The sequence below is a fragment of the Electrophorus electricus genome, chromosome 12, assembly GCF_041902795.1.
Source record: "Electrophorus electricus isolate QZ-2024a chromosome 12, ASM4190279v1, whole genome shotgun sequence".
Classification (NCBI taxonomy): Eukaryota; Metazoa; Chordata; class Actinopteri; order Gymnotiformes; family Gymnotidae; genus Electrophorus; species Electrophorus electricus.
In genome coordinates, this window is record NC_137508.1 from 26,083,138 (window position 1) to 26,098,475 (window position 15,338).

A 15,338-nucleotide genomic window follows, 5' to 3' on the forward strand; every position below is an offset into this window, starting at 1 on the left:
CCTCTACAATATCCTTTGGACTAGAATTTAACAAATCAGAAGAAATCGTGGGTGCAACAGTCGAGCGATCCTGTTTATTTGTGATCAAGCTAGCAGCACTTGTTCCAATAGGTGCTGAGGCAGAATCAACAAAGTTAAGCAACGCTGTTGATTGCAAATCAGTACTTGGTGGAAATGTGTGACCTGTCACAGAAGGAGTGATGGTGACTGAAAATCTTGACTGAGATGCAGATGTAGAATTTGTCATAATCAGAGAAGCTGTTTGTGAAAACTCAGATGAAGTGACTGAAGGTGATGTTTTCTTAAATAATGATTCAGTTATTGCTGTGCTGCCTTTCTGTGTTGCTGAGAATGAAACTTCTGAAGTATCTTCACTTTCGTCTGTATCGGAATTTGTTCCAACAGAAGTCATGGTGGTTACACTTGATGTAGTCTCTTTATTTATGATCACATTAGCAACACTTGTTCCAATGGATTTGGAATCCACTAAGTTAGTGAATGCTGTTGATTGCACGGCAGTAGTGTTTACAGGTGCTGGACTTGTCAGAGCAGCAGGCATGGTGCCTGACACAGTTGAATTAGCTGGAGATGTACTACTGCTCATAGTTGGACTGGGGGTTGGTACAAATTCTGATGGACTCATTGTAGATGTTGTCATTAATGTGTCACTTGTTACAGTGGTTTCTGTACGTATTTTTGTGAATGAAACTGATGAGGCATTAGCATCATCACTGGTAATAGCATTTGTCCAAGTAGAAATTCTGCTTTGTGCCATGGTTGATAACGTTTCTTTATTTGTGATCAAGTTAGCAGCACTTGATTCAACAGACACTGAGCTTGAATCTGCTAATGTAGGCAATTCTGTTGTTTGGAAATCAGTATTGCCTGGTAATGCTGAAATTGTCACAAGAGCAGTCATTGAGCCTGAAACACTTGTCTGAGCTGGACTTGTATTATTCATGACAGTAGTTGTGTGCACAATATCTGGTGAAGGTAGTCTAGCCGGTGTTGTCATTATTGTTTCAGTGGTTGTAGTAATCCCTGTCTGTCTTGTTGGTAATGAAACTGTTGAAGCCTCAACAATATCCTTTGGACTAGAATTTAACAAATCAGAAGCCATCGTGGGCGCAACAGCCGAGCGATCCTGTTTATTTGTGATCACACTAGCAGCACTTGATCCAATAGGTGCTGAGGCGGAATCAACAAAGTTAGGCAACACTGTTGATTGCAAATCAGTACTTGGTGGAAATGTGTGACCTGGCACAGAAGGAGTCATGGTGCCTGAAAATCTTGACTGAGATGCAGATGTAGAATTTGTCACAATCAGAGAAGCTGTTTGTGAAAACTTGGATGAAGTGACTGAAGGTGATCTTGTCATTATTAAAGATTCAGTTATTGCTGTGCTGCCTTTCTGTGTTGCTGAGAATGAAACTTCTGAAGTATCTTCACTTTCGTCTGTATCGGAATTTGTTCCAACAGAAGTCATGGTGGTTACACTTGATGTAGTCTCTTTATTTATGATCACATTAGCAACACTTGTTCCAATGGATTTGGAATCCATTAAGTTAGAGAAGGCTGTTGATTGCATGTCAGTAGTGTTTACAGGTGCTGGACTTGTGAGAGCAGCAGGCATGGTGCCTGACACAGTTGAATTAGCTGGAGATGTAGTACTGCTCATAGTTGGACTGGGGGTTGGTACAAATTCTGAAGGACTCAGTGTAGATGTTGTCATTAATGTGTCACTTTTTACACTGGTTTCTGTTCGTATTTTTGTGGATGAAACTGATGAAGCATTGGCATCATCACTGGTAATAACCTTTGTCCAAGTAGAAATTCTGCTTTGTGCCATGGTTGATAACGTTTCTTTATTTGTGATCAAGTTAGCAGCACTTGATTCAACAGACACTGAGCTTGAGTCTGCTAATGTAGGCAATTCTGTTGTTTGGAAATCAGTATTGCCTGCTAATGCTGAAATTGTCACAAGAGCAGTCATTGAGCCTGAAACACTTGACTGAGCTGGACTTGTATTATTCATCACAGTAGTGGTGTGCACAATATCTGGTGAAGGTACTCTAGCCAGTGTTGTCATTATTGTTTCAGTGGTTGTAGTAATCTCTGTCTGTCTTGTTGGTAATGAAGCTGTTGAAGCCTCAACACTATCCTTTGGACTAGAATTTAACAAAGCAGAAGCCATCGTGGGTGCAACAGCCGAGCGATCCTGTTTATTTGTGATCACACTAGCAGCACTTGTTCCAATAGGTGCTGAGGTGGAATCAACAAAGTTAGGCAACACTGTTGATTGCAAATCAGTACTTGGTGGAAATGTGTGACCTGGCACAGAAGGAGTCATGGTGCCTGAAAATCTTGACTGAGATGCAGATGTAGAATTTGTCACAATCAGAGAAGCTGTTTGTGAAAACTTGGATGAAGTGACTGAAGGTGATCTTGTCATTATTAAAGATTCAGTTATTGCTGTGCTGCCTTTCTGTGTTGCTGAGAATGAAACTTCTGAAGTATCTTCACTTTCGTCTGTATCGGAATTTGTTCCAATAGAAGTCATGGTGGTTACACTTGATGTAGTCTCTTTATTTATGATCACATTAGCAACACTTGTTCCAATGGATTTGGAATCCATTAAGTTAGAGAAGGCTGTTGATTGCACGTCAGTAGTGTTTACAGGTGCTGGACTTGTCAGAGCAGCAGGCATGGTGCCTGACACAGTTGCATTAGCTGGAGATGTAGTACTGCTCATAGTTGGACTGGGGGTTGGTACAAATTCTGAAGGACTCAGTGTAGATGTTGTCGTTAATGTGTCACTTTTTACACTGGTTTCTGTTCGTATTTTTGTGGATGAAACTGATGAAGCATTGGCATCATCACTGGTAATAACCTTTGTCCAAGTAGAAATTCTGCTTTGTGCCATGGTTGATAACGTTTCTTTATTTATGATCAAGTTAGCAGCACTTGATTCAACAGACACTGAGCTTGAGTCTGCTAATGTAGGCAATTCTGTTGTTTGGAAATCAGTATTGCCTGCTAATGCTGAAATTGTCACAAGAGCAGTCATTGAGCCTGAAACACTTGACTGAGCTGGACTTGTATTATTCATCACAGTAGTGGTGTGCACAATATCTGGTGAAGGTACTCTAGCCGGTGTTGTCCTTATTGTTTCAGTGGTTGTAGTAATCTCTGTCTGTCTTGTTGGTAATGAAGCTGTTGAAGCCTCAACACTATCCTTTGGACTAGAATTTAACAAAGCAGAAGCCATCGTGGGTGCAACAGCCGAGCGATCCTCTTTATTTGTGATTACACTAGCAGCACTTGTTCCAATAGGTGCTGAGGTGGAATCAACAAAGTTAGGCAACACTGTTGATTGCAAATCAGTACTTGGTGGAAATGTGTGACCTGGCACAGAAGGAGTCATGGTGCCTGAAAATCTTGACTGAGATGCAGATGTAGAATTTGTCACAATCAGAGAAGCTGTTTGTGAAAACTTGGATGAAGTGACTGAAGGTGATCTTGTCATTATTAAAGATTCAGTTATTGCTGTGCTGCCTTTCTGTGTTGCTGAGAATGAAACTTCTGAAGTATCTTCACTTTCGTCTGTATCGGAATTTGTTCCAACAGAAGTCATGGTGGTTACACTTGATGTAGTCTCTTTATTTATGATCACATTAGCAACACTTGTTCCAATGGATTTGGAATCCATTAAGTTAGAGAAGGCTGTTGATTGCACGTCAGTAGTGTTTACAGGTGCTGGACTTGTCAGAGCAGCAGGCATGGTGCCTGACACAGTTGCATTAGCTGGAGATGTAGTACTGCTCATAGTTGGACTGGGGGTTGGTACAAATTCTGAAGGACTCAGTGTAGATGTTGTCATTAATGTGTCACTTTTTACACTGGTTTCTGTTCGTATTTTTGTGGATGAAACTGATGAAGCATTGGCATCATCACTGGTAATAACCTTTGTCCAAGTAGAAATTCTGCTTTGTGCCATGGTTGATAACGTTTCTTTATTTATGATCAAGTTAGCAGCACTTGATTCAACAGACACTGAGCTTGAGTCTGCTAATGTAGGCAATTCTGTTGTTTGGAAATCAGTATTGCCTGCTAATGCTGAAATTGTCACAAGAGCAGTCATTGAGCCTGAAACACTTGACTGAGCTGGACTTGTATTATTCATCACAGTAGTGGTGTGCACAATATCTGGTGAAGGTACTCTAGCCGGTGTTGTCATTATTGTTTCAGTGGTTGTAGTAATCTCTGTCTGTCTTGTTGGTAATGAAGCTGTTGAAGCCTCAACACTATCCTTTGGACTAGAATTTAACAAAGCAGAAGCCATCGTGGGTGCAACAGCCGAGCGATCCTCTTTATTTGTGATCACACTAGCAGCACTTGTTCCAATAGGTGCTGAGGTGGAATCAACAAAGTTAGGCAACACTGTTGATTGCAAATCAGTACTTGGTGGAAATGTGTGACCTGGCACAGAAGGAGTCATGGTGCCTGAAAATCTTGACTGAGATGCAGATGTAGAATTTGTCACAATCAGAGAAGCTGTTTGTGAAAACTTGGATGAAGTGACTGAAGGTGATCTTGTCATTATTAAAGATTCAGTTATTGCTGTGCTGCCTTTCTGTGTTGCTGAGAATGAAACTTCTGAAGCATCTTCACTTTCGTCTGTATCGGAATTTGTTCCAACAGAAGTCATGGTGGTTACACTTGATGTAGTCTCTTTATTTATGATCACATTAGCAACACTTGTTCCAATGGATTTGGAATCCACTAAGTTAGTGAATGCTGTTGATTGCACGTCAGTAGTGTTTACAGGTGCTGGACTTGTCAGAGCAGCAGGCATGGTGCCTGACACAGTTGAATTAGCTGGAGATGTAGTACTGCTCATAGTTGGACTGGGGGTTGGTACAAATTCTGAAGGACTCAGTGTAGATGTTATCATTAATGTGTCATTTTTTACACTGGTTTCTGTTCGTATTTTTGTGGATGAAACTGATGAAGCATTGGCATCATCACTGGTAATAACCTTTGTCCAAGTAGAAATTCTGCTTTGTGCCATGGTTGATAACGTTTCTTTATTTGTGATCAAGTTAGCAGCACTTGATTCAACAGACACTGAGCTTGAGTCTGCTAATGTAGGCAATTCTGTTGTTTGGAAATCAGTATTGCCTGCTAATGCTGAAATTGTCACAAGAGCAGTCATTGAGCCTGAAGCACTTGACTGAGCTGGACTTGTATTATTCATCACAGTAGTGGTGTGCACAATATCTGGTGAAGGTACTCTAGCCGGTGTTGTCATTATTGTTTCAGTGGTTGTAGTAATCTCTGTCTGTCTTGTTGGTAATGAAGCTGTTGAAGCCTCAACACTATCCTTTGGACTAGAATTTAACAAAGCAGAAGCCATCGTGGGTGCAACAGCCGAGGGATCCTGTTTATTTGTGATCAAGCTAGCAGCACTTGTTCCAATAGGTGCTGAGGTGGAATCAACAAACTTAGGCAATGCTGTTGATTGCAAATCAGTACTTAGTGGAAATGTGTGACCTGTCACAGAAGGAGTCATGGTGCCTGAAAATCTTGATTGAGATGGAGATGTAGAATTTGTCACAATCAGAGAAGCTGTTTGTGAAAACTCAGATGAAGTGACTGAAGGTGATGTTGTCTTTATTAACGATTCAGTTATTGCTGTGCTGCCTTTCTGTGTTGCTGAGAATGAAACTTCTGAAGTATCTTCACTTTCGTCTATATCGGAATTTGTTCCAACAGAAGTCATGGTGGTTACACTTGATGTAGTCTCTTTATTTATGATCACATTAGCAATACTTGTTCCAATGGATTTGGAATGCACTAAGTTAGACATTGTTGTTGATTGTACTTCAGTAATGTTTACTGGTGCTGAACTTGCTGCGGGCATGGTGCCTGATACATTCGAATGACTAATCACAGTAGGAGTGTTGGTCCGAGAAAATTCTGATAATGTTATGGTAGGTGTGGTTGTCGTTAATGTGTCAATTGATACAGTGTTTCTTGGATGTGTTGTTCTGGACAAATCTGATGGAGTATCACCTGTAATACAGTTTTTTCTAGCTGATTTCATGCTCTGTGCCACTTCTGACTCATAGTGTTTAAGATCACTTGTTCCAGTGGAGCCTGTGTTGGAATGCACTAAAACACGCAATTCTGTTGATAGCAGATTATTGCTTTTTACTATAGAAGGACTTGTCACAGAAGGAGACACCTGTGACTGAGCATGGCTTATAGATCCCATTCCATTACTAGTTGTGAGTTCAAATCTTGATGAAGTCACTGTGGCTGGAACTGTCTTTAATGTGTCAGGTATGGATGGTATTGCAATGGATTCTGTCTGCGCTGTTGGGATTGTAACTGCTGAAACCCTGACACTCTCTCTTAGACTATAATTTAACACAACAGAAGTCAATGTTAATGCTATAACTGATGGAACATGTTTACTTGTGATCAAGTTAGCAGCACTTTTTCCAGTGTATTCTGCAGTGGAAGTCACTTTGGGTGGAAATGTTATTATTTTGTCTTGTATGGCAGTGATTCCTGTCTGTATTGTTGGGAATGAATCCGAGGAAACATCTACACTATCACTTGGACTAGAATATGGAACGACAATGAATCCTTGTTCAGTAGATGATGTTGGAAAAGCAGTAAGACTAATCCCTTCTGCTTTAAATGATACTGGATTTCCAGTTGCTTCAAATCTTGTTTCTTGTAACATGTTTTTTGTTGACATCAGTGTTGATGTCACTTCTTCATTAGCTATGAGATTAGTTGTTTTGTCTTGATCCACAGATTTTGTCACATTTGTTGAAAAAAACAGATTTTCTGAAGATGTTGCATCATTTTTTGCAACATTAATGTTGCAAATAACCAGTACTGTTTAATAAGGAAGAGACAATAAAATATAATCATGATCATTGAATGCTATAAATTATAGATCAACCAAGGTAATTATTTTATTCTTAAAGTGAACCATAAATTTCAAAGGAAATTTTCTTACCCACTACATAAAAGACTGCTGTGCTTCCTCTTTTTCTGTAATTACAAATAAGACTATATATATATGATGTACAGTACATTAGTAAAATCTGTGCAGAGAGCTTGTCTGTCACAACAGTAATATAAACATTGTTCATTGTTTCAGCATGTTTCTTTGTTTTCCCAATTAAAAGGTTAATCTTGAAATGAACATATTATTTTATTGGTTTGTTTAAAATTATATGTATATAATATATTTTTTTTCATTATTTGTCATTTTTAATCTTGGTCAATAATTAATATATTATAAAATATTAAATTGCATTAATATATCACATGTAATCATAGGGTTTGTGTGAGATAGCCTGCTTTTCAAACATGGGCTTTAACGTTGCCTTTTACATTATTTACAGTACAGTATGAATTATGTTCAGTACAGTGTGTCAAATTCTACAGAATATCAATTAATGTAGTTATGCAGATGACACTCAGATACACCTGTCTCTCTCACCAGATAATTACAGCTCAATAGACTCACTGTGTCATGCCTGTATCATGTAAACAAATTGATGGAGCCAACATTTCCTACAGTTAAATAAGGACAAAATAAAGACTGTCGTGTTTATCGTGTTTCCATCATCATTTCACCTTCATGAAAACCTTTATAACAAAAAGTTATGAAATATCACAGAAATATACCCTCTCTCTTGGGTGCGTGACATGCCGCGATACTTCCAAACCTTGCAAAGTTGGCTGGACGGTCCTAATTCCACAGACAATTCAAATTAATAGCCTGAGCCCGATGGTTTAGCAGTGTGGTCCTTTTTCAGTTGTTCACTGGCGTTAAGGTTCACCGTGTGATGAACGATAAATATACTGCCTCGCGAAGTGCATTTCTGATTTCTTGACGTAACATGCAGGGAAGGATGGACGTTGACCAATTAGAAAAGTGACACAAATAAATGAAAAGTGAAACAAGCTGGCCCCTACGTCTTTCTGTTATGGTGTTGTGGTATGTTGTACTGTCAGAAATTCGAGTTTATTAAAATTTCAGAAATCCGTACTAGGTTATTTTGTTCCTATGTAAGACGCTGACAAATTTTGTCTGATAGATCATAGACGTGATGGAAAAATACACATTACTATAAAGAATTTGCTTCTTATAATGCTAAAATATATCAAAGATATGTTATAAGATGAGAAATCATTAGAACTATATTGGGCACATTCAATTCCAGCGTCGAATTACACCCGAATTTATAGTTATTCTTTCGCACTACAAAAGATTGAGAAACAAAGGAGTCCGAGATTGTTGATAATTACAGGGGGGTTGTGGTTTCAGGGAAGTTGCTTTGCCTTGAGGCAGACGAATGTACTTACAGATTTCGGACACACCCTCTTATTTTATGCCTGTTGTATAATGGGAATTCCTGTTTCATATCTAAAGTCATATCGTAGCATAGACCCCCCCCCCCCCCCCCACACACACACACACACACACAAAGATAGACATTGAGGGGACAGTTGCTAGCCTTTAGCTCTTTAATTTTTGTACATCAGCGTGGTTTATCAGATCGCAGTTAAATGGATTTTACGAAGACAATGTTACAAATGATTTACATTTCCTTAAAATTACTCAGCTCCGTTTGTCAATCATACACCTAAAAGTCTAGTTCCCAAAAGTCTAGTTTTCCTGGAAATACTAAATATTATATTATGTATATAATTTAATCTACTGTATTTTATTGTTGTTGTTGTTGTTGTTGTTGTTGTTCTTGTTATAGCTCATGTATAAATTGTAAAAAGCAACATAAATAAATAACAGCTACCATAGACTAATAGTACACCATATACTAAACCATATACTAAATAGTTGTTTATCAATTAATATGTAGTAACCAGGTGTGTTGAATAGTTTTTAACAATAATAGACCAGTAAAATAGTAAGGTTATGTATATATGTGCAACACACACTCATGATGAAAATGATAAAGGAGATCTGAGATTTGGGTGGCAAACGATCAAATTACACTGCAATTATTGCATTTGAAGCTGAAAAAATGCACCTTTTTTCCTGAGCTTTTTATTCTTGTTCTTGTTCTATATTTGTCTACTCCAGATAAACGTGTTCCGGACAAGGTTACAGTGCAACAGACTTGTGTAAAATTAAAGTATTCCATATTTCCATGCATAAATTCCATTTTTATTACAACTTTAAAAATCACAACCAACTCAACCAGCCATTTCCCAACTAGAGCAGTCTTTTCCTGTTTCAATCCAGTGTACCAAATTCTGAAACTTTGTTGTACACTAGATCACCCCCATGTACATCTTGATCTCAGTCAAGTGTGTCAGAGCAGAAAAATAAAAAAGCACACCGTGCATAGAGTTGACATAACTGGAAGCATCTACTGGACTGGGATTCTTTTATTTCGGCCATTTAGGCAAAGGAAAACTACATACAATGCTGCAGTTAAGAATCAGAAATTAGGCCTTATTGGTCAAGTGTATTACAAGGAATTTGTCTTTTTTACACAGTAGCTCACAATACATAGCAGACCTATGTAGTGTTTGTGCTCTACTTCAGATCCCTACTGTTAGTTGGTTTTATTTCTTTTCTCTTTAAAGTTTTTCCATTTTAATCTCTTTTGGGGGCCCAACAGATAGATGCATTATAAGTTAGCTGTGAATTAATTGGATAATTAATTCAGAAAATAAACCTGACCTTTTTGCACCTAGCGTCATCTTATTTCTGATATAATGAAACAGAATACCTTACAGTCTTGAACAAGAGTGTGAGAATGAGCTTCTGGGCTGTGTGATACTTGCCTTTTCAAACTTGCATTAGTTCATATTCAACCAGTTAACAATCACCCTTTGTGTGGGATAATGAGCTTTTATAGCAGGTTATGTCCAGCAAGCCTTTCTACATCTTTGTCATCAGGTAGTCGGGCTTTGTTATCGGGTTGTTTTTTTGAAAGCATTCTCCTCAGCTCACTGGTGTTTCTTGTTTAGCTGTACACTGTCTTGTCTCCACCTCTGTAAGCTTTCTCTTTGAACCAGTGAAGCTTACAAAAGAAGAACCCAATTTTGTCATTATTGTGTCTTCAGAAGTCTCCACAAAATCTAATAAACAATGTCATAGTGTTAGAATGTTCATCTAGATCATCGACCGCATGAAGGCACTCCAGATAAGATTTTGCAGACCTTCTTGTCCACAATCATATATTTAAAAAACAAAAAAACGAAACACGGATAACATGTGTAACACGGATCTAGTGGTGCTATTCTCTTGTGGAGTGTTTGGCAAGAAACTAGAGCTTTACATTTTCCATGATGTTTATTGTGCATCAATCACTGAGGGCAAAGGTATGATTCCCTTTGTAGTAAGGGAGGGAGGCATCGTCCATCACCTATGACCTTGGTTCTGACACACACTGTTCCAAGACAGCCCTGATGAGGCATAAGCTCAGGCCTAACCCTAAACAAATTACAAGAAATATGACACAGGCCTGCAAAACAAAATGATAGTAAAGTGACTATAGTGCTAATAAAGCTGTTATTTAATATAACACTGCATATTAAAAGTAATTGTAGTGGTAGTGGTAGTAGTAGTTATAATAATAATAATAATAATAATAATAATAATAATAATAATAATAATACATATAATTCAACATCAAATACATTTAAGAAAAAGATTTTCTAACAATTGGCCGATTTCCCCCCATAAAGGAGAATCATAAAGCAAGGTCAGTCAGCTTAAGCCTTATTGAACATCATCAGTAAGCAAACAATTATGAGCACAATGGTAGAGAAATAATCACTCCTATTTTGTTGACATTGTTTCAGAAAGATCCAAAAAGCCATTTTAGCCATCTTAGTCCAGAGAAGCAACTTCACAGAGAAGAGACGTCAATCCTTAAGAAAGTCCTTGAGGTTCCTCCTGGGTTCAACAGTGTTAGTGCAGCACTCACACTGCATGTGACTTGATGTCACATGTCAAAGCCAGGAGGTTTTGCATACTCACTATCCTGTGCAATGGCACTGTAGTGGTCATATTGCTAATAGTGAGAACTAGATGTGCAGTCCTATGTTTACACTGCTGAGGTCAAAGACAAATAGATTTCAAACAGACAAATGGAACAGATAAATAAATTGTGCCTTTTTCAATTAACAGATAGTCATAAAGGTATGAAGCATATAATCATACAATCCCGTTGCTATTTTCATGACTTTACTTACCTTTTGGATTTAATATTGTACATTTTCACATGTATTGGTTTTTGTTCTCATGTGCTTTTTGCAAACATTTAACAGTCCTTTGAGCAGCGAACAGTGCTATGCGACTGCCTTTGCCGAAAAGGACACATACAGCACTGCCTTCATGGTTATAATAAGGCACCTTAGAAGACAGATGGCTTATGCTACCTTCTGAGTTGGACAGCCTTCATCTCTAGAGCATGCACATACTGCCTAAAACTGCTTCCTCCCAAACTGGCCCTAGCTCATGTCTTTATGACCTCACACAGGGTAATGTTAATGAAATTGAACAGAACAGGAAATGGCTCATTCCAAATTGTTGCCGCAAAACTGGAAGCAGGAATATCTATATGTTCATGTTCTGTGTATTTACACAGTTTATGGCAGTGTTATCACTTGGCAAGACTGCTGTATAGATCTGGGTTTCATTTGAGAAGCTATGGCAGGCATTTTTTTTTATCTAGCAAGACTTGGCATAACAGAAGTTTTAGCTGGTAGATAAGGCTTTAAACTGGCTGAAGACGGTTACAAAGAGTCTCAGTTTGTCTAAAAGTACATTCTGGTTGATAGTTGATATTCAAACATTATAACTGGTGTATTTCTTTGCAGTGATAGGTGTGACCTAGGTTTTTTAACTGACATGGAGATATTGATGGCCAGTGTGTAATTTGATTTGATTTTATGTGATGGCCGATTTTTGAACCTGTAGACTGGCAAATGGAGTGTTTTTGTAAATGATATTGAGGAAGAATGCTTGACAGGCCTTTTAAAAAATGTTTGATTGTAGGTATGTAGACTCTTATAGAAGTGTTCGTAGCTCTGAAGTTTAGCTTGCCCACATAAGGCTTAGCATTCCTGTATGCTCTCTTAGGGTTTTTACTGCCAGGACATTTTTCTGTAGTATTTTCTGCTTGCCATCTGATATCCGTAAATTGCTGTGAACATCAGAACATCAAAAACATTTACAGTTTTATAACTGAATTTCTCAACATATTGTATAATTGCCATCACAATTAAATGGGCACTGACGTACTACTGACTGTACTACTGTTTTCTCACAGTTTTTCTCTTTTATTATAAGCTCTAGTAATAAAGGTTCTCTGTGAAAATCTCAGACTAAAGTGTCTGTAATCAACATAATCTCAAAATCTCCTGAGACTGGTTTATGCCTTCAGGCAGGTGTAGCACAGTCCTTGCATCCTGCCAGCAGGGTGTTTGAGGCTTACATTCACCCCAAATAAGTGGGTGTTGTAGCCGTGTTGTATCCATGCTGTAGCTGTTTTGTAGCTGTGTTACCATGTTGCTCACATTGTAGAATCTTCAATAATGGTATTTCTTTATATTGTTTTTAAATATGTTTTACTATTAATTGTGAACTAGACCTGCCAAAGAGTGCGTCTCTGCTAACTGTGTTTAATAGTAAAATTATTTTGTTCTCTTCCTTGCCAAGTGCCCATGTTAATTTAAGCCTCTACACAGGCATTCTGCTGTTATTTCGTTATTGTCCATTGTGGCAATTGGAAATAAACAGCTGAGAAATGTCATTAGCCCATGGTTACTAACAGTTGTGGCACAGCCAGAAATAATTAAATAAAAATAGCCTGAACTTGTTTCAACTACATTTATTAAAGGCATCTATTTTGTTTGATATTTGGTTCAGAAACTCATTCAAAATTAGCAGTAATAAATGTGATATTCAATTTACCTATGTGCCTGTCTATTGACTGTGTCTGTCTACTCAGTGTTTTCTTTTAGTGTGTGAGTAGTCTTTCAGATGACCATTTTTCTATTTTTATTTTGTATTACAAAGGTCCTTTAACTTCCAATAGTGTATGTATGTTAGTAGCTCTAACTGAAGTCATGTTGTTCCCATATTGTGGAACAGCTAAATGTTGTGGGAAATATGACATCACATCATTGTATGTGTGTGTGTATGTGTGTACTAGCTGTGTTGTGTTTAACATCCACTGTGTAAAATGTTATGCAGTAATTTGTGTTTGCTGACCCCCACACCACAGCCTTTGGCTATATGGTAGATAAATACATTTAATCTCAGTAAGGTATGTCATTATGTTGTCACAGTAATGTAGTCAGACTCATTTGAAGATTAGACCTTGTATGACGAGTGGTTTGGACAACCCCAAAACAGTGTTAAACAGTGGTTTCCACTGTGGCTTGGCTAGAGTCATAAAAGGCTGATAGTGGACCCAGACAGCACATCACCAGATGACCTCTCTGGGAGCACTACATTTAAGGTGCAGCACGTTTCTTTTTTTAATATATTTTAAATAACCAGTTATATGTATTACTATTCTGGAAACAAGACGTGATTACAATTTTACAAATGTATAATTTTACCAATGAACAAATTCCATTTTTTACAGAGCATCATGATTTGTTTACTGTGGATTCTTTTAAAATCTTTTCTGGTAAGAATTACAGTTGGATTCCAGAGGTTGTTTATATAACTTTGTTTCATCATTGTCCAGTTAAGACCATGTTAAGATTTTAAATTATCTAAAATTTAAGGTTGAATTTTAGTTACTGAATTGTTCTTCTGCTGATCTCTGGGAATGGGTAAAATGTTTTTGTTTTTTTCTCCAATCACGTTTAGGTACAAGCAGCAGCGTCTTCAGGGAGTGCTGAGGTATAGTGAAACCGTGCTGTGGGATTCCAGAGTCAGAGAGCTGCTTCATAGCTGAATTATAAAGCGCTGATCTACTGTCTTGTCAGTACTCTGATACATTTCAATCATGCTGAAACCTGTTTGTAACTAAATCTGCTACCAGAAACCACTTTTAACAAATCATGTCTTCTTGTGAAGCGGATCAGAGCACGCTAGCATGTTGTAATTGTTATTTTTACCTGAGACAGGCTGCTGGCGCGAACAGAGCTGCCGTGAATGGGGGTGGAGTCCCAAACGCAGCCGCAAATCCTATAGCTCTCCCTGGGCTCATTCTTCCACAGGTATGGCAAGCAAAAAGTAAGAACTTTTATTTCATGCACTTATTCTATGTTTTGTGCAGAGAATCCAGTTTCTCTGTGGTATTGTATCTAACCCTCACATTATTATTCATTTTTTCTTCTTTTCTTACTGTAGTTGGTGCTTATTCAGCCAGGTCCTGCTCCCAATGGTCAGGTGGCTCTGGCTCTAGCACAAGAGCCTGGTCTTTCTGCAACACTTCCTGTTCTCCAGCAGCAGGCTGGCATGGTCCCTCCCCATGCTCCAGCTGCTCCAGCTGCACCAGCTGCGGTTTGCTTGCACTTCACTGCCTTTTTTCTTATGACCAGAGAACAGCACATCACGCAGATACTCAGAATGTGAAAGAGCAACTTCCCTGACTTCATGTTAAGTTTAACCACTTAAGTTTAATGGTCTCTCTGTGTTTTCTAGCTTGTTCCACTTTTTGCTGTGCTGCCACAAGCAAATGGAATGAGCAATGCTCAGTCTCCCATCTTAAACAATGGCCAGCCGATTCAGGTATAAATTACAAACCAGAAAGATGAGTTACAGTTCCTAGGCTCCTAGAGTTCTACCTGACATCACCTTACTCACCCTGGTTTACTACCAGTTGGAGATGACTATGTATTTTTTTGTAACTTGTACCTGTGCCTGGGCTGAACCCTCAGCATGGAGGTGGTGCAGCAGGCAAGGCTCGAATCAAGGTACAGTCACAATGCTGCTCCACCTTCCACTGACAGCTACATGACTTCCACAATCATTTGCATCTGTATGGGATTTTTAGTGTTTTATCATGTTCATCCTTCTCCACAGCACTCTGCTGCTGATTGGCTGATGGTGCGCTCAGCTGGTGACTTTCCAATGGTAACCATGTACCCTCCAGCCTTCCTTTCATATCAACAAATGTACATTTTACATAATTATGTATCATGTCTCTTTTTTAGGTGACCCAAGGCACATCAATTCCAGCTTCTGCGGCTGCTAGACGTTAAGATGTCATGGTAATATTTCTTCCCGTCTGTTCTATCACTCACTCACACACACACTATTTTGTAGTAATGTCTATTCTCCTTGAAGCTGTAGTGGAGATAAACATTTG

The 15,338-nt window shown here is 38.5% G+C and overlaps 3 protein-coding genes across 6 annotated transcripts in view; 1 reads left to right on the plus strand and 2 right to left on the minus strand.

Moving 5' to 3' along the window:
• The window catches only part of LOC145660169 (uncharacterized), a 283,557-nt gene that overhangs the window by 267,270 nt on the left and 949 nt on the right, over window positions 1–15,338 (plus strand). For 3 of the 4 annotated variants that reach the window (XM_081724291.1, XM_081724292.1, XM_081724290.1), the window contains 9 exons: window positions 13,461–13,532; window positions 13,662–13,706; window positions 13,892–13,924; window positions 14,152–14,244; window positions 14,378–14,530; window positions 14,672–14,758; window positions 14,878–14,943; window positions 15,053–15,103; window positions 15,184–15,240. In XM_081724291.1, coding sequence (XP_081580417.1) covers window positions 13,668–13,706; window positions 13,892–13,924; window positions 14,152–14,244; window positions 14,378–14,530; window positions 14,672–14,758; window positions 14,878–14,943; window positions 15,053–15,103; window positions 15,184–15,231 — 570 coding nt within the window. In that variant the 5' untranslated portion in view covers window positions 13,461–13,532; window positions 13,662–13,667 and the 3' untranslated portion in view covers window positions 15,232–15,240. The remainder of the gene's footprint in view (window positions 1–13,460; window positions 13,533–13,661; window positions 13,707–13,891; window positions 13,925–14,151; window positions 14,245–14,377; window positions 14,531–14,671; window positions 14,759–14,877; window positions 14,944–15,052; window positions 15,104–15,183; window positions 15,241–15,338) is intronic. The other variant, XM_081724293.1, reaches the window with a different exon arrangement.
• LOC145660322 (uncharacterized) lies at window positions 1,963–3,305 on the minus strand. The gene is made up of 2 exons (XM_081724814.1): window positions 2,207–3,305; window positions 1,963–1,968 (listed from the first exon to the last, which is right to left on the minus strand). The coding sequence occupies exons 1-2, from the start codon at window positions 3,266–3,268 to the stop codon at window positions 1,963–1,965; spliced, it is 1,068 nt and encodes a 355-aa protein (XP_081580940.1). The 5' UTR covers window positions 3,269–3,305.
• LOC145660323 (uncharacterized) lies at window positions 3,381–8,397 on the minus strand. The gene is made up of 2 exons (XM_081724815.1): window positions 3,892–8,397; window positions 3,381–3,442 (listed from the first exon to the last, which is right to left on the minus strand). The coding sequence occupies exons 1-2, from the start codon at window positions 6,767–6,769 to the stop codon at window positions 3,381–3,383; spliced, it is 2,940 nt and encodes a 979-aa protein (XP_081580941.1). The 5' UTR covers window positions 6,770–8,397.

What these genes read in the sequence shown, in the direction of transcription:
- LOC145660323 (XM_081724815.1), bottom strand. Translation starts at nt 6,769, where the DNA reads ATGTCAACAAAAAACATGTTACAAGAAACAAGATTTGAAGCAACTGGA. An exon ending in AACAGAAACCAGTGTAAAAA is followed by an intron (nt 3,443 to 3,891) that starts GTGACACATTAA and finishes TCTGCATCTCAG; the next exon opens with TCAAGATTTTCAGGCACCAT.
- LOC145660322 (XM_081724814.1), bottom strand. Translation starts at nt 3,268, where the DNA reads ATGGCTTCTGCTTTGTTAAATTCTAGTCCAAAGGATAGTGTTGAGGCT.